This window comes from Zasmidium cellare (genome assembly GCF_010093935.1).
Source record: "Zasmidium cellare ATCC 36951 unplaced genomic scaffold M409scaffold_23, whole genome shotgun sequence".
Classification (NCBI taxonomy): domain Eukaryota; kingdom Fungi; phylum Ascomycota; class Dothideomycetes; order Mycosphaerellales; family Mycosphaerellaceae; genus Zasmidium; species Zasmidium cellare.
In genome coordinates this window covers 549,678-566,825 of record NW_022986967.1, presented here as the reverse complement: position 1 = coordinate 566,825, position 17,148 = coordinate 549,678, and the positions used below count along the sequence as shown (strand labels likewise).

At 52.5% G+C, this 17,148-nt stretch overlaps 8 protein-coding genes across 8 annotated transcripts; 4 read left to right on the top strand and 4 right to left on the bottom strand.

Moving 5' to 3' along the window:
* Positions 1-237: 237 nt before the first annotated feature.
* M409DRAFT_67503 (uncharacterized protein) lies at positions 238-2,310 on the bottom strand (the record flags this gene model as incomplete). Its single annotated transcript, XM_033817435.1, has 3 exons — positions 238-1,464; positions 1,514-1,716; positions 1,773-2,310. 3 exons carry the CDS (start codon positions 2,308-2,310, stop codon positions 238-240), a joined length of 1,968 nt encoding a protein of 655 aa, XP_033666150.1.
* A 433-nt stretch (positions 2,311-2,743) lies between these two features.
* Positions 2,744-4,369, top strand: M409DRAFT_24643 (uncharacterized protein; the record flags this gene model as incomplete). Its single annotated transcript, XM_033807320.1, has 1 exon — positions 2,744-4,369. One exon carries the CDS (start codon positions 2,744-2,746, stop codon positions 4,367-4,369), a length of 1,626 nt encoding a protein of 541 aa, XP_033666149.1.
* Positions 4,370-4,604: 235 nt separating this feature from the next.
* Positions 4,605-5,757, bottom strand: M409DRAFT_67501 (uncharacterized protein; the record flags this gene model as incomplete). The annotated part of the gene is made up of 2 exons (XM_033817434.1): positions 4,605-5,182; positions 5,238-5,757. The coding sequence occupies 2 exons, from the start codon at positions 5,755-5,757 to the stop codon at positions 4,605-4,607; spliced, it is 1,098 nt and encodes a 365-aa protein (XP_033666148.1).
* A 432-nt stretch (positions 5,758-6,189) lies between these two features.
* Positions 6,190-7,113, top strand: M409DRAFT_24641 (uncharacterized protein; the record flags this gene model as incomplete). Its single annotated transcript, XM_033807319.1, has 1 exon — positions 6,190-7,113. One exon carries the CDS (start codon positions 6,190-6,192, stop codon positions 7,111-7,113), a length of 924 nt encoding a protein of 307 aa, XP_033666147.1.
* Positions 7,114-7,227: 114 nt separating this feature from the next.
* Positions 7,228-8,837, bottom strand: M409DRAFT_67499 (uncharacterized protein; the record flags this gene model as incomplete). The annotated part of the gene is made up of 4 exons (XM_033817433.1): positions 7,228-7,356; positions 7,416-7,685; positions 7,735-8,513; positions 8,564-8,837. 4 exons carry the CDS (start codon positions 8,835-8,837, stop codon positions 7,228-7,230), a joined length of 1,452 nt encoding a protein of 483 aa, XP_033666146.1.
* A 2,429-nt stretch (positions 8,838-11,266) lies between these two features.
* Positions 11,267-11,877, top strand: M409DRAFT_24639 (uncharacterized protein; the record flags this gene model as incomplete). The annotated part of the gene is made up of 2 exons (XM_033807318.1): positions 11,267-11,658; positions 11,715-11,877. 2 exons carry the CDS (start codon positions 11,267-11,269, stop codon positions 11,875-11,877), a joined length of 555 nt encoding a protein of 184 aa, XP_033666145.1.
* An 81-nt stretch (positions 11,878-11,958) lies between these two features.
* On the top strand, positions 11,959-13,782 carry M409DRAFT_24638 (uncharacterized protein; the record flags this gene model as incomplete). Its single annotated transcript, XM_033807317.1, has 3 exons — positions 11,959-12,138; positions 12,172-12,841; positions 13,142-13,782. 3 exons carry the CDS (start codon positions 11,959-11,961, stop codon positions 13,780-13,782), a joined length of 1,491 nt encoding a protein of 496 aa, XP_033666144.1.
* Positions 13,783-15,292: 1,510 nt separating this feature from the next.
* On the bottom strand, positions 15,293-16,336 carry M409DRAFT_24637 (uncharacterized protein; the record flags this gene model as incomplete). Its single annotated transcript, XM_033807316.1, has 1 exon — positions 15,293-16,336. The coding sequence occupies one exon, from the start codon at positions 16,334-16,336 to the stop codon at positions 15,293-15,295; it is 1,044 nt and encodes a 347-aa protein (XP_033666143.1).
* Between the last annotated feature and the right edge of the window lie 812 nt (positions 16,337-17,148).

Here is a 17,148-nt window from a genome sequence, read left to right as displayed (position 1 = left end):
CCGGTTGTTTGCCGTTTTTGTGTACACTTTGACGATGGTCTAAAGTACGGTGGTGTTGTTGGAGAAGAAGAGAGGGTTCCAGAGCAAGACCGATCTTGAGACGCGCTAGGCTCGGCAGCAGCCGACGATTTCCTCGGCGGCGGCATCCGTATGAGGATCTATGAGGAGATTCAAGTTGGCTGAACGATGGTGAAAGTCTGATTCGATGCTTTTCATGTGTCGATGTACATATATCTATCATCTCACTTTCATACCTTCCTTGTTCTTCCCACCGCTGATCTGCCTCAATCTCTCCACAGCACCCTTGGGCTTGCCATTTTCGAGAAGCGTGTTGCCAGACATGCCGCTGCTGAAGGACTCGGTGCTACCGACCCTCTCCATCACGGGCATGCGCATCAGGCCCCTCACGCCACCAGCTTTCCTAGCAGGCAGGTCGCCCTCCCCGGCGGTGGCAACGTACAACAGGTACTTCAGATTCGGTAGTGTTTGCCGGATGTCCAGCACTTTCAAGTTGAATGCATTCTCCAGCAGGACACGGATGTCCTGATTGATGAGAAACACAGCATACTCGAAGCGGAAACGGGGGACTCCTTTCGTGAACAATGGGTAGGTCCGCAAGGTAGTTTCGTCACCTTTGCGAGAGGGGAATGTCGTGTTCGATTTGAGGATGCTGATCGTGTCGTAGACCGTACTGACACTGCCCAGGGGAGACACTGGATATGGCAGGGCTTGCTTGAGGTAGAAGGCCAGCATCTGCAGCACATGTGCCACGAAGCCTAGCGCAGCAGATATTGTTTCAGGAGTTTCAGAATCAAGATCTTCGGAATTCGGAAGATGCAGGTCCCGTATGGTAAACGCCAGAGTCTTTCCTGCCAGCGGTTGAATCGGGTAACAGTATTGCAGGTCCTCGCAAATTCGTCGTCGTTGATTCTGGACATCCTTTTTCCTGGCGCTGTCCTCCTGACGCATTTCCGGAAACTTGGGTCGTTGATCCTGCATCTCTTGCGTCTGAGCCTCTCGAGCGAATGCATCTGATTGCATGAGTTTTCTTCTTGCGGCGAGTGAACCACGCTTCTCTTCCTGTTGTTTTTGAGCCTTGTCGAGTTGTTTTTCTACAGTCCTCTTGGCGAACTCAATGGTTTTCAAGCGGTCTCTAGCTTCAGCAACTTCGTCTTGCTCAAGCAAAGACTCCTTGTTACGCTGCAATAGGTCTTCCAGGTCATTTGCTATTTGGTTTCGCGTCGCCAAGGCATCCTGGATGCTATCGTCCAGCTTCGATAGACGCAGCAAGGCGTCGAAGGAAGAAGTTGGCAAAGTTCGCTGTGAAGACACGTCGCTTCTCTGGAGCGAAAACGGATGCAACGGGGTGAAGTCAGCCAATGAATCACTGAATGAGGTGTATATGCCGTCGCTCAAGTGGAAGAGGACCGTATTCTGCGGTAATAATCGATCCAGGTCGTCGAGCTGTGTGCAGTCAGATCATCTGTAGCGCACCAGTTTTCGATGGTCTTACACTCTTTCCAACATATTGTAGCCCAGTCAACTGCAGCTCAAGCTGTAAAAGCTGTCGCCATTCATCAAATTTACCACCTTTCACCCAGACGTGCACTGTAATTTGATCCAATCTGGTGACTCCAGGCCCGCAATGCGACCAGTCGACGTGACGGAATGTGGGATTCATCGTCTTTTGAATAATTTCAGACACGTATACGGGCTCTTCAAGCAAAATCAGCATGCCATGTCCGCTTCCCTAGGCAATGGTACTCACCAACCTTCAACGCCATGAATATGCAGAGTGAAGAACACATCAGCCATCCGTTCTTTGGTTGTCTTCTCCAGTCGCTCTTGTCTTTTCTGGGGTGTTGACTGCGCCCATTCTAGCGTACTCCGCCGCCTGAGCTTCCTAAACTCTGGTCTTCGCGGTCTAGCTGCGGTCGCGCTCTGTCTCCTCTGCCTCTCCTTTCCGCTCTTTGGACTGCCATTGGCACCTCCTGTTATTGTTGATTCGACGTCTTCCGCCTCCGACACCGCATTCTCAGCTACTGCTCTCAAGTCTGTTGAGCTCCTTGATATGCCCAATGCCTTTTGTTCTCTCAAAGCAACCAGTTTCGCGGGAGAGTTGAGCGTGTTTGGGAGGGCATCGTCGTCAATCGTTTTGCCCCTCTTGCGGAAAGGAGACGTTGGTGTCAAGTTGAGGTTTCGCAATGAAATAGAGACCAGGTTCCGCAGTTTGCGATTGTACGAGAGAAGCCATGGGCCCTCAGCCCGGTTGAAGGTCCAGCTGGAGGTTGGTGAGGTGGGTTGCGCCATGCATCTTACGCCCGAGCAGTTATCGTACTACGGCGGATTCGTTCGTTTCGTCAGTTCATCGTCGTTCTGGTAGGCTCAAATCCGCAGTGACATGTGCTAGTGGCTGAGGGTGAGGTCTTGTTTGGAGAGCAGGTAAGCTTCACACTAGCGCTACTGTAGTCAGCAAATCTGGTCCAAGTTTAAATCAATGTTTGAACCAATGCAAGGACAGGGCTTAATACTGTAACTCCCGCTCAAACCCCGACGAGGCCGCACCGACCGCACTTCGTCGTCCACCTTTTGCTGATTCCATACAGAGTGGAGTTACAGTCAGATAACCTCCGCCCAGCAGAATCGTTCGAAGACATGCGCGGATTGTTGGCCATGCCCCAAGCTGAGGCAATACCACCACGACCACCAAACCCACCAGACTACCATTCATGAATGAGCTGCTATGGAACAACCGTCTGCTGGCCTGGCCTTTGTCTCGTATGAGCCTGGTGGAAGCAAAAGAGGGGGCCGAAGAGCAAGAGAGATCCGGGTACATGCGGGCAGAGTGGGCTGGGCCAAGTCGTCAAAGGCCGCTGAAGTCGAGGCGCGGAGGAAGAAGAAGTTAAACAACAGAGATGAAGACCAATGCGACGAGAGCAGAGATGCAGCGCTACTGCTGCCACGCTCAGTCGCTCCAGTCTTCGGCGGCGTATCTCTGAAAACGTTTGACGCTGCAGAAGACGGCATCTCCAAACGCATCAGCTACCTCATGCTGTCTGCCGTTTGGCCGAATGTGGCAGGCGAGTCCGTTGCTGCCCCATGGTTTGTGGACTTCTGCAACGACTCGCTCATGTTCCATACGCACTGCACTGCAGGCGCTATGTACCGTGACATTATTGCCCAGAAGTCCGAATGGAGTCATGGGAAAGCCGCTCTCACTCATAAAGCGCAAACCCTCACACTGATCAAGTCGAAATTTGACAACTTGGAGAGGCTTTCTCAAGAGGACATTGAACGCCTTCTCCTGGCAATGGGCATTCTGGGGGTGCACGAGTTCGACCCCAAACACAGCGAGCACAAGCCACTTCCATTCGTGCCGTTCCATCCTGCGGCTAACTGGATATCGATCTGGGGACGAAGTGATCCGGTCGAGGCTCATGTACACGCCTCCCTTGCCCTCGCCTGTCGGTTAGGAGGTCCAAAGGCACTCAAACTGCCTGGACTGGGTTACATGGCCGGCCTCACCGACATCTTTTTCGCAAGCTGCCATTTCCGCAAACCCATCGTATCGGAATGCTACTGGGATGACGTCCACATATTCGACGTCATGCCAGACGAGCTACGTCGAGCGACACTCGACATGACCGATGACTTGCCTCCGGTGCCTGGTTCAGGCTTTGCTGATCTACCAGGAGGACTTCCACCCACCGCTTTGTCCGTCTTCACAGAAGTCGCTTACATAGACAGGATCCTGGCGGGCCCGTCCGTGCGAGATCATCCCGCGTCTCCAGTCCAGAGAGCCAGGCTCGCTACTTGCCACAAACTTCTATCATTGTCGTCCTGGGATGAGTTGGACGACATATACCACCAAGACAGTTACGAAGATTCACTCCAGACAGGACACGCCGGCAAATGCCACCGCGCCATTTACGAAATCTGCCGAATTACATGTGTGATTTACTCGACTGCATGCTTCTTCTCTCTACCACCACACAACGGCTGGAACAAACGCCTCACAAGCATCGCTCTGGATCTATTGGAACTGGCGAACTTCGACATGTGGAGTCTAGATGTCCAGGGTCTTTACCTCTGGGTGCTCTTCATCTGCGGCATGGCCGCATTCGACACCCCAAATAGACTGTGGTTCGAGAACGCTTTAGCGAACTACGCGCGCAAAAGACAGGTTAGTGTCGAACATGCTCTGGAACATGCTCGACGGTTCGTTTGGTCTGATTCGGTATGTGATATTGGTGCCAGGGAGTTGTGGAACGACGCTATGGTTGGAAAAAGGCCGACTGCGGTCTGCAGTGGGATGAAAATGAGCCATATCAGCGATGGTCATGTCAAAGTAGAAACCACACAGTTGTAAGATATCAAAGACGTGGTGTGATGGACGGAGATTGTATGAGAAAACGATCGAAAACTTCTAGTCAAAATACTGTTCGTTCATGCATTCGTTTACAACGCCAGCCTTTCCTAAAGGATGCCTTCTGATCTACTCATACCCTGTTTGATCACGTCGTACAGACCGTGCTCTTAATTTTCAACGCACGTAAGCGCTTGGCTTCAGTTCGTTCATGTTCTTCGGTGCGGATATGTATTCTCTACAACTCCTCCTTGGCCTCTGCTTCCTCGCCCTTGAAGACCTTCAAGATGTTGCTCCTGCTGATCAGGTCATCCAACTTCTCAGGCGCGAGGTTGCCCTTGGCGATCAAGCCTTGCAACCGCGTCAACTCCTTCGAAACATAGTCGGCGTTCTCCTGCACCTTCTTGCCAACCTTGGTGTAGTACTCTGCATACTTGTCCTGCGCCTTGCCAGCCTGCTTGTAGAACTCGTTGTAAGCCTTGTCACCACCGTTCGTTCGAATGGCCTCCACGGCAGAGTCGAGGCTGGGGATGACGCCGGCTGCGGCATCGAGGAGACCGCCTGCGGCGCGGTGGGTGCCGGCCTTCTCGTTAATGAAGGTGACGAGATCGGCTTCCGAGCGGCCACCAGAGTAGGCTTCGCCGTCTTGGGTTCCCTTGGGGAAGAATTTGATGGTAGGGTAGGACTTGACGCCGTAGCGCTCGGCGGTGGCTTTGGAGGTTTCACCTTCGCAGTCGACGAGACCGATGGAGACATTGGATTCGGCGGCGAAGTCTTGGGCAACCTTCTCCCAGGTGGGCTTCAGGCTCTTGCAGTCTGTGCGGTCATGTCAGTGGTTGTCCTGAAGGTTATGAGATGAGAGTATACGTACGACCGCACCATGGCGCAGTGAATGCAACAAGGACATCCTTCTCAACGCCAACCTCGTTATCCCAGTTCAAATCAGTCAATTGCTGGACCTTGCTCTCAGGCTTCTTGGCAGCCTTTGGCTTGACACCAGTCTTCTCCGTGATGAACGCCGTCAAGCTCTCCAAGTCCCGACCACTCTTATAGTCCTCTGGTTCGCTTTTGCCTCCATCGCCATTGAACCACTTCAACGTCGGGAAACCCTGGATGCCGTACTTCTTGCCAAGCTCTTTCTCAGCGTCGGCGTCGACTTTGGCGATGACGACCTTGTCCTTTGCGAATTCGAACGACGAGGCGAGCTCTTCGTAGACGGGCGCGAGGTTCTTGCAGTGGCCGCACCAGGGGGCGAAGAACTCGACAAGGGCGGGTTTGCCAGACTTCAGGATGACGGAATCGAAGTTCTTGGGCGTGAGGTCGATGACGGACGAGGCGGTGGTGCTCGCGACGGCGAGGGCCGCGGTGAAGAGTTGTGTAAATTGAGGCATGGTTGTGATGGTGTGCAATGGAATCAGAGACTGAGTTCCAATGCAGAGTAGTTAAAGAGGAAGAGCGGGAGTTGTCGTCAATAAACGCCTAGCCATGTGGCAAGGGTCCACGAGCTGCTTTTGTCAGCTGGGACAAGAGACAGCTGGCATCAACAACGACAACAACGACCACCATTCACCAACATCGCCACGCACATGTTATTCTTATCACCTGATCACAAATCAACCAACATCATACAGGCAGTGCTGAGCTGCTCGGAAACCCGCCGGGAGCGGCTCACGTGCTGCAAGCAATGCCCAAATCAATATTTGATGAAGATTGCGGGGCTAGGGCGTGAGTGAATGAGTGAGTCAATGTTCACATGAATCATTCTTCATCCAATATACATCTTAAAAGCCGCCTACAATCTTTATGTCCTACCAACAGAACCCATGGCTTCCGCATATTCCAGGGACCAAGTCGTCTCTTATCTCAACTACATTGGCCTCCCCCAAGATCTTCACAATGCCTCACCAACGTTGGCATTCCTTCAGCAATTGCACACCTATACCATCTCCAAACTGCCCTATGAGAACCTCTCGCTGCATTACAACCCCTCGCATAGCATCGATGTCGATCCTCAGCACTTGTTCACAAAGATCGTGACTAACAACAGGGGCCGCGGCGGCTATTGCATGGAGATAGCACTCTTGTACAATCACATTCTATGTGCTTTGGGGTTTGACGCCTACACAGCTGGTGTAAGGACTAGGCCAAGAGTACATGGCACGCCTACTGGTGACTTTCCAGGATGGAGCCACATTGTCAACATCATAGCATTCCCTGACGGCTCGAAGTTCCACGACGACGTTGCCTTTGGCGGCGATGGACCGACTATGCCAATGCCTCTTGAAGACGGCCGTGTTCATCACAATCTCGGCACTCAAGAGATTCGGCTGGTACGAGACTGGATACCGACGCAAAGCCATCGAACAGACGAGTCGAGGCTGTGGATCTATCAATACCGCAATCAGCCTACTCAGCCCTGGCTATCCTTCTACGCCTTCCCAGAGCTGGAGTTCATGCCACTGGACTGGGGTGTCTTGAACCATTGGATGAACACACATCCAGACAGCAATCATAGGCAGAACCTTTTGATCGTCAAATTCCTACGCAGAGAATGCGAAGACCATGTCTATGGGAAGATCATGATGGTCAACAACTTGGTCCGGCGAAATCTGGGTGGCAAGACCGAGACTGTTCAGACTCTGGAGACTGAGGAGAAACGAGTTGATGCGCTGAAGCATTGGTTTGGTATTACTCTTACTGAAGACGAAACGAAGGGCATCGAAAGCTCGCCGCGAAGCCTTGCTTGAAGCCTCCCGCAATACAAAAAGTCGCTAAGCTACATTTCTTGCATCCAGTGTGTCTATATACTGGCTTGTCGACAACAGTTCGTCCTCTCAGCACTACCGTGGCTGATCTCGCGTTTACTGGGAAATATGATAGCAGTCGTGAAGGGCGAAGCGGCTCCAGCTCCTCACCTTCTTACCGAAGACGTAGAAGATGACGTGGAGAGGAACGAGTACAGCACACAAGATGCCCAGTAATCGGATAGACTTTTCAGCAAATGTCAGTCAGGAAAGCCGCAACGTCCTCTATCAACTGGCGCACTCACCCAAGGCATCCCCAGCTTGTTGTACATCGAAGCCGCGAATAATGGGAACACCGACCCAACACTGTATCGCACGAATGCGCACGCCGCTAGCGCGCTATTGGCGTGGATGACATACAGGTCCTGGAGATACACTGTCCCAGTCACCCAGACCATGTACATGCCCGCTCCGATTGGAATCTCAGCGAGAAGCTGTTCAATGACAGGTAGCCTATCGACAGCTGTCCAAGAGAACAAGAGTAGCCCAAAGGAGAGGATAGCCATGCCTGCGATCTGGTAAACAAGTCAGCTGAAGCAGCTCTTCGAGAAACGGAAGTCTTACCATCGGTGGGAGCCTACTCTCTGGAAGGACTAGTCCACCGCCTCTGAGGCGTTTTGCGAAACGGAATTGGGTGTCGAGCACCACGACAACGCATCCGACCACAAAGCCGACAATAGTGACGGTCAGTGCCCAGGCTGATCCAGACTCTGTCCAGCCACGAGGTTTTGAGAAAGCTTGCGGGATCGCCGTATAAGTGAGGCTCTGGATACCATAGTCAAGGGTGAAAGCCAGAGTGACCACTATCAGAACAGGCTCCTGGACCATCATTCGCCATGGCTTCAGCAAGAAATCTTTCAGCTCGAATGGGGCTTCATCTCTTGCGCAGTGCCACGACCAGTCTCCAGTCTGCTGCCTCATCTTTTGAGAAAGACGTTGCAATAGTATGGCCTCCAGGGTCTCCGGCAAGAAGATCAGGATCATCGTAAGAGGACACGCAAACAAGACTGTGATCCACATGCTCCATCGCCAGTCCAGCCCGTGGCTTTCCACAAGGACTGTCGCTATGGCTGGGCCCAAAGAGCCGCCGATGAATGCCCCCGATGCGAAGATCATATAGCCGATCGCCCGGCCCACTGGCCCGTACAGATCGACGTATATGCCAGGCGGTATGACATAGGCGGCACTGCCGTAAGCTCCAGCGATGAAGCGAAACACTACGACCTCATCGAAGTCCCGAACAACCGTTACCAGTATTGTGGAGAACATGAAGCCCAACATGCCCGCGAGCAGTGGACGTTTCCGACCATAGAACTCAGAGGCTGGACCGAAGAACAAGGGGCCTTTCCAGCTAGAATCAGCTTCAGTATTTGCTTTGAATGCATGAACATACCCATGGCCAGGCCAAAGATGTATAGCGAAACTCCACGCTGCATGACATTGCCATCTTTGCCATGAAACGCCTCTTTCACTTGGTCTTCCACCCCCGAGAAGACGCTTATGGCGAACGACACGATGAGGTTCATCAAGCCGATTACCAACCCAATGAGGCATTTCATTCCGCAGCTGAAGTTCTTTGGGTTTGCAGGATCAAGGACATCGCTCCAGCTAACAAGGCTTGACGCTGAAGATGCAGATATTGAACTGCTGACGTCGACTTCTCCCATCTCGACACTGCCGATGGCCTCGAACGAGATAACTGTCGTCTTTTCATCGGCACGATCGCTCGTGGATATACTGGTGGCCTTTGTCGACTCAGAATGAGTACTCGGTGCCGGCTCGGTCCTCATCTTCGGTGTTCAACGCAAATGGATAATTGTTTGATCTGGTGGCAGAAATGGACTCACTTGGATCGATACTGGCTCTAAAATTGAAAGCGAAGCCGCAGGCTCAACCAAATGGAAACCAGGTTTAATATATGGAAGAAGTGTATGCAAAACTGCCAACTTTCCTAACCAACGAGGCACAAGGGAACGCATTCAATGCCTCAGATACAACTTCGCCCATGGTAACGAGGCCTAAATTGCAACTTCCAGACACTGAGCATCCAATGAGTTAGCCAGTCGCCCCTTGGTGACGTGTTTGCGGTGTCGGCAGAACGGTTCACATATCATACACGCGGCGACGCTAAGCCTTTGTTTCGTGTAGATCCGATGGGTTCTTACGTCCGCCATTGACCACTGCCTGAAGGACTCGTAGAGGGCGAAGACTGGCTGAAAGGGAATGGCAACGCCATATATGGCCACCAAACGATTAGGCCCTCACACGTTCTCAGCTGATCCTCCCTGCCTCATCATCACCGCGGATGGCAAGCGGAAGCCAACATCACGGACGGATGTCTGTGATTATGTGTACCACCTTACCCCAGCTAGTCACACGCAAGAAGGGCGGCTCCACCGAGTCTCTGAGTGAGGAAAGCAAGCACACGACCTCTCACGAAACAGCCGGGTCAGTGAAAGGTGTCGGCGGAACACTTGAACTACCTTATCACCGCTCGTACCGGCTTGTCACTTTGCCCTCATACTTGACTGCTGCCATCCGATGTCATCGGCTACGTGCAGGTACCCGCCAATGTTTGCGTGGTATGCGTGAGGTATATTCTGGCGTCCCTCCCGCTAGATCAAACGAAGAGTTCTGCTTCGACTTTCCGTCCAAAGAGCTTACAATTCACCTCTAGATCGGAGCTGGCCGACCGCACGTTACACAAGTCGATTGCGAGAGCCCACCTACCTGGTGCAAGATACATCACTCAAGTACGCCCATGATCGACGAAGCCCATTTCTTCACCTCAGGTCTCACGAGTACTCTTCGATCAGTCGTTGGCCAGACTGTCGACCGGTGGAGATGACCCAGGTCAACCCTAGGTGTTGCTTGGGGCGGATGATGCCTCGAAGACTGGCACCATCGTCAACAGGCTGTTCATGCTGACAGATCCACCCTCACGAGCCGGGAGCACACCATGGCTACATGGCCTGGATTCCGACGACTACGCAGGCGGCTTGCGAGAGTTATTCTCATTGGCAATATTGCGTCGTCAGCAACAAGTGAAAAACCTGCGCATGACAAGAACCACCCCTCAGTCTGTTGCTCGATGCACTAAGTGGTCTTCAGGCCGCTCTGTCTTGCCGCTGATCGAATTCACTGGACAGTCACTCGGCGTTCGACGGCGGACTTGTTCGTTCATTAGCTTGCCCCCAGTGCTCGGCTTCTGCACAACGGCAAAGCCGCCGGAGAGGCCGAGAGCTTTCAATCGGTCTAGGCCAGGCCGAGTTCATACCTCTAAGCAAGAGCAACTATAGCAGACAAACCACACATCATCTGACTACTGGCTAGAGCCTTCTGCTCAAACGTGCCAAAACCAACCGTCAAGCCGGCTTCCAAAACACACGACTTCAGAATCACTACCCTCTGTGAAGTCGTCAATTTTTCCAGCGCCTTGACAACCTTTACATGCGTGACATTCGTCCTTGGGTCGGCTCGGCTTCTTCGCCAAGTGCCAAATCGGACCAAACTTTCCGAATCTGGAACAGCCAAAAGAGCCTGAAGTGGCTATGAGACACCCAGATGCGGTAACGGTTGTTCGTCACCTCTCGTATAAGAAGGACGGCCTTTCAACCTTTTCCTAAAAGGCAACAGCCAGCGGCCATTGAGCCGATGCCCTCGTCCACAGCGTGCACAACACGGCACATGGCAAAGTCAACGTCCGCTCTCGTGGCTGCTTGGTTTGGTGTCAACCGGGACGGTTCAAGCGACTACCAGCGAGATAGCTTCCCCAGCTGTTGCAAGTCGAGACGGTCGCTGTAGGTTTCTGGAATTCGAGACACATTCTGGAGTGGTTCGCACCAACAACGACACCGGTCACAACTCAATCACACTCTAGAGAACGGCGGAGTGGACATGACACACGCGAGGGTCTCCTCCAGGCTGAAAGCCAGACCTCAAGCCGTCTACCATGGTCGGCGTAGTGAATTGGAGCGAATTGTACAAGTATCGGTTTCATGCTCGTATACACTTCCTCTTTGTCTCATCATTAGGGACATCGGTCTACTCCCCAAATCTTTAGCAGCACATTCTTTTCCTGCATCTTCCTCAGATGATGGCGCCATATCAACGGTACGCCGTCGCCGCCGCATTGGCAACAGTCATATCTGCAGCTCCACAGAAGTTGGACTACGCTGAACTGACTGCCGCTCCCACTGTCGCCGATGGACCCTCTGCGATTGACACTGATGTCAATGGGCAGCAGACAGCAACTCTCCTCACGAGTTTCGCCGTCACCGGTGCAACAACGGCGAGTGCGACTCCTACTGCCAACGTTCAAGGCCGTAACATTGAAGCCCGAGGTGTTGTGAGCAGCGATGTGACTGATTCGACCTACAATGCGAAGCTTGGAGATGTTGGGCAGCTCACCACTGTCAATCGTGGTGTTACGTACTGGATCAACGGCGCCAGCACTCACAACTTCTTTGGAAACATTGCCAACTTCGGGTAAGTCCACCTGCTCAGTGTCAAGAGAACGTGATTTGACCGTTCATTCTGAACAGCCGCATATTCATCAGCCAAACGAACTATTTGAAGTCCAACCCCTACGCTGGTGGTCAGACCTCAGACTGGGTCGGTCATGATGCAAACAACGGCAACCTGCAAAACGCATATGGTGCCTTGATCCAGCTCAATGACATTGGCTCTGCTTCAGCTCCCACCTAGGATTGGTACATCAGGTCGCTCAACAACTCTGGAACTATCCAGTGGTGCGGCCGTGGTGATATTGGAGGTAGCACTTACCAGATGTACTCCGACAATGATGCCTACAACACAGGTCTCATCTCGTTTGAACAAGCGTCTAACAATTACGGCGCCGCGTTCGCCTGGAGGAACCCAGTCCTGACGACTACCAATACCATCTCCAACTTATACAACAACGGAGCCTTCCGCATCATCAACGTCAACTACCACAACGTGCAGAACGTTTACGGCAACGGCTGCTAGCAGATTGGGAAGGGAGGAATCCTCTACCTCGAAGACGGCACCGGCGTCTTCCAGAACCCAACCGCTGGACCATCTTTCCCAGGCCAGTCCATCAGCTTCCAAGACCCTTCCGCAGTACTGCACTTGGACAGTGCAGTCTACTCCCACAACTCCAACTTCGGCCCTCAGCTGTACGGCTTCAGCACCGGCAACGCCATCGACTTCTACCAGATCATCACAACTTGGGGTTACAGCCCATCATCCGGCATCTTGAACGTCGGCTTCGGTACTTACAAGGTCAACATCAAGCTGGGCACTGGCTACGATTCTTCCAAGTTCAGACAGGCCAGGAATCCCCAGAAGTACAATGTTGCTGGGTATAATGCAATCTTTTATGATGGCCCAGCTCCTACGCAAAGTGTGCCGAGCAAGTGTGGTCTTACGGCTCCGATCTGCTCGGATCTTTCTGGTGGTTTGCCTCCTGGTGGGAACCCGCCTGTTTCGTCGACTACGACCTCTTCTTCGAGCGTGGTGACTACTACGTCTAGCGCTTCGTCTGCGACTTCGACCAGTGCGGCACCAACGACGAGCAGGACCTCTACCAGCTCTACCGTGTCCAGCACTAGCTCTTCCGTTCCTGCCATCACTACGTCCAGCTCAAGCTCTTCGGTTCCAGCTGCGACCACCTCTACCAGCAAGTCCAGTACCTCGAGCAGTGCCTCCTCTACTGTCTCCAACTGTGTCTCGACCCGCACCAGACCACAGGCATCCAACACGCCGTACACGCCTTACTATCCCGCTATCACTACTGGGTACACGACCAATCCAGCACTGACAGGAACTACAACTGCTGGGCAGCCTTGCCCAACGCAGCCAGAGGAAGGAACTTAATGTGGTTTCATCAACCCACTTGATCCATGTGCTCCCCAGCCAGATGGCTATGGACCGGGTAAGACTTTGCCATCTGCCAGCTTTGTTTGAATGCTTGCTAACCTTCTTCCAGTCCCCACGCCAGACAATGCTTCGGCTTTCCTGGCTTACCCATCGCTGCACTCTCTAGCACAGGCAGCTCCGTCCACTGTCCCTGCATACGATGGACCGGTCTATCAACAAGTCTTCAAAGACCTCAATGGTGCTACGTCTGCTCAATCTTATCTCGGCCTCTACGTCCTTCAGACCTACTCTACCAAGGAGTGCGCCGCCCACTGCGACCAGACCGATCTTTGTACGGCGTTCAACCTCTATGGAGAGCGCGACCCGGCCCTCCGTCCTTCCACCAACGACACTGCACCAACCGTCTGGGGTAACTACTGCCCGAACCCACCATCCATGACCTCGTTCAAGTGCACGCTCTGGGGATCCACGATCGACGCCTCCACAGCTACCAACACCGGCGAAACTCGCGAGCAGTTCCAAGTCGTCATCACCGCCAGCAATGGCTACGATAAGACAAACACCACTGTGCCTGGTGTAGACCCCTGTTCCGGCTTCTCCAAGACTCCAGTAAACCTCAACGCCAAAGCAGTCGATGGACCATCCAACTCTCTCGGCACGAAGTTCTTCTCTGGGCCCTACAACGCGCAGGTCTGCAGTGACTTCGCTGCTGCTCAGAGTAAGGCCAATAAAGATCAGGGCGTCAGGTAGAGTGTGGCGTTGTTCAATGCTTAATACCTGCATAAGAACGGGAACCCATTCGGCACTAGATGCTCGCTTTACGATGATCAGGTTGATCTGAGTAAGTACGCGACGTACGGCGGTGGCAATGAGGGTGGAGATTCGTATGAGGTCAAGCAGAGTTGGGCTTGGAGTGCTGGGAAGTAAATGGCTATTGGAACTTGGGATGATTTAGATGAAGGCGTTGATTTGCATTGTCATTAGCTAAAAGTCACTATAGCCTAGCAGATAGGAGTCAAAGGGGCTTCAAATGAAATCACCAGCTCAGTCATCACTCATCAGCTCAGTTGTCCTCGGCGCTTCACTCCTGACTCAAACCCCTCAACACAAACAAAGCTCGCACTCGTCGCTCTCCAAGATCACTCAAGTACCTCCGTGACGCATACCCGCGCCCAACAGCGATGCACTTCGCATTATGGACAGCCCGTTCAATGGCACATCGATTCTCCTCGTCCCCTGTGTGGGCCAGCTCGATCCTGATTGGAGGCACAGAAGGGAACTCGCGAATGATGGGACAAAGGTGAGGCCGCTTCGTCGAAGTGACACCGCAAGACAGATCCAGTTCCATCGTGATCAGAGAACCCTGTCGGCCAAAGAGCATGCCGATCTCCCTGATGAAGGTGTTGCGGATCTCCAGAGAGTCCGCCTTTTTGTTCTCATCACTATCCCCCATTGAGATCTCAAAGTTCCGCACGTAAGACGCATATCTCCCAAACGCAGCGTAGCATTCGAAACACTTCTGGGCGAGCGGTCGGATGGCTTCACGGGATGCTGATCCAAGTGCATGGTGGGCGCAGATCTTGAAGTGATTGACAGCGTGGAAGACGGGAAGGGCTTCATATCTGATCTGCCTGCAGGTTCTGACTAAGGCGAGGAGATGGGTTGAGGGGTCCTTGGTCGGATGAAGTGCGAGCCTTCGTACATGTGGGCTGTGTTTTCGAAGACGTGGATGAGGGGTCCTGGTGTGCAGAGGGAGAACTCGTAGATGCGTATGCGAAGTTCAGCTGAGAGGTTGTTGAGGGGTGAAAAGTCCATTGCGCGAGATTTGGAAAGGGGAAGTTGGGTTGGTGGTGGTCGTCATGGTGGTCGATTAGTAGTGAGGATATCAGATATATATAAGTTTTACTATGATTCCTTAGTGTCGAATATGGCCGTCGTCTCGACAAGTCGCTCCATTCCAGACTTTGGTTTCGCTGGTTCAGACCGGTTGCTACCTATTCGGTGGTAAGGGGTCGCTGCGAGGGGTCGCAAAATCAGTCAGATCGGCTCGACCGTTGCCTTATAGGCCCCAAGCCTAAAAGCCTCAATTTGGATATGGCCCTCGCGGAAACCGATGGAGCTCGAGGAAGAGTCATACAGCAGACAAACGTTTTGAGGGAGTAAGAGAACTTCTGGATACAGCAAGCCGGAATGGGCGCCGAAGGCCGCGAAAGTTCGCGTTTGCCGGGGCCGGGCACAGCCTTGTGAATGGCAATATTACCTAAAGAGGAATATTTAATCTACGACGAGGCAGCCATTCCCTGAAAAGTCTTCTCACCCCTTGCCAGTCGCCTGCTATGGACTCAGCGTTGCCGTCATCCACGAACTCGGGATTGTTCATTCCACCAAAGTCAATTACCCATGCGTCCATCGACTCATCAATAACGACATTGCCAGGGTTCACATCTCCCCAAATCACATCGTTGGCATGCAACTCTTCTAAGATTTCTGTTACTTGCAATTCCCACTTCTCGTGCAAACTGTGGAGATCCCAGTACTGGGGACTCAAAAGGCTCATCCCCAGTGGGACAAAATTGAGAAGTACACCAATGCACTGCCCCTGATCGTCCAGCTCTGCTTCATCTACCGTCGAACTGCCGGATATCACAACGCCTTGTATGCATGGTACCCTCGTATGGCGTTCGATTAAACCTCTGGACTTGATTAAGAGCAGTATCTGTAATTCTCTGTCGAACTGCTGTTCGCGTGCGGACTCTCGCGGTTTGAAGTACATGATTCTTCCATCAATAGTTGAGATTCTTCCTTGTGTCGTTCCCAGCGGATCCTGATTGTCTATATTGGCTCTGATAGATCTAGCGTAGAAGAGCGGGAGTTCCTTCCTGCATACTCGGGGTATGTCGGTCAACTTCATGGGGCACAGGTCCAAAACAGGTGCATATGAACATGTCTCTCCACCAAGGATTCGAGCCTGTGAGCCGTTGCCGACAAGCTCTAAATTGTAGTTCGGTGCGTTCACAAAATCTTCCAGTGAAAGGCCGCTCACGGATTTCGTTCGAGCCAGCTCCAACAGTAGGGGTAGACATAGCTTGCAGATACTATGATGCGGTTCGTAGGATGGCGTCGAGCCCTGCAGAACACTTATCGTATGCCTCTTGATCTCAGTCCTCAACTGCTTCTCGAAATCTGTTCCCTGGATTTGACCAAGGTGGACGGTGATGCAAAATCGAGCACAGCCACGCATGACAACGACCCACGACGTAATGTGGTTGACATTGCCCTCGCACAAATCGTATGAAGAGCTCATGATGACAGTGCCAAAAGCTAGGATTGTGAATAGAATGTCATGAACATGAACGTGGGCTCAGCATCGAGCATTTCTTCTGCTGTGCGTAGCGTGGCATCATGACACAGGCATGACCTGATTGCTGCGGGGAAATCTGGAAATTGACTTTGCGCGCATATTCCATCTGCACTCTCCGTACGAGGTAAGTAAGGCTTTAGCGTAAACGTTGTATTTGGTTTCAGTGTGGACACATACATGAAGCAGTACTCGTAGTTTGAATACAGTATTCCACAAAGAATAGTATAGACAAAGAGTGTAATTTTCATTTGAGAGTGCTAAATATTATTCAATGGTCCGCACGGAGATTCCTTTTCGCTCTGCGATAGCGACACCATCGGTAAGTCAACCGTACGTCTGCGCAGTCCAGCGACCAATGTTCTATCTGCACTGGGCAATGCCGCCCGTTCCTACTACACAATCACAACTGTTTGGTAGATTGTTGCCAGTGCACTATGATCGGGTCAGTCGTAGGAACGAAAGCTTGTTTGAAACTACACACTCTCCCAGAAGTACATGGGTAGTCGATTCTGCCGCCGTTGATGTTGCACTAGCACCGCTGGGTCCCCGAAGTACACCTCTTAAGTGCAGAAATAGAGTCAGCAGTTGATACAAAGTTTGCAGATGGTTCGACAGACCCCCGGGTATGAGACTGCCTGTCGGGCTTCAAGGTCCTGCGGTGGAATGGCCATAGACTCCATGGTAGGATGAGCAACAACGCTTTGGAGTAGAGACGTCCCCAGGACAATAAGAGCCGCGGCGGTGAAGTGCATAGT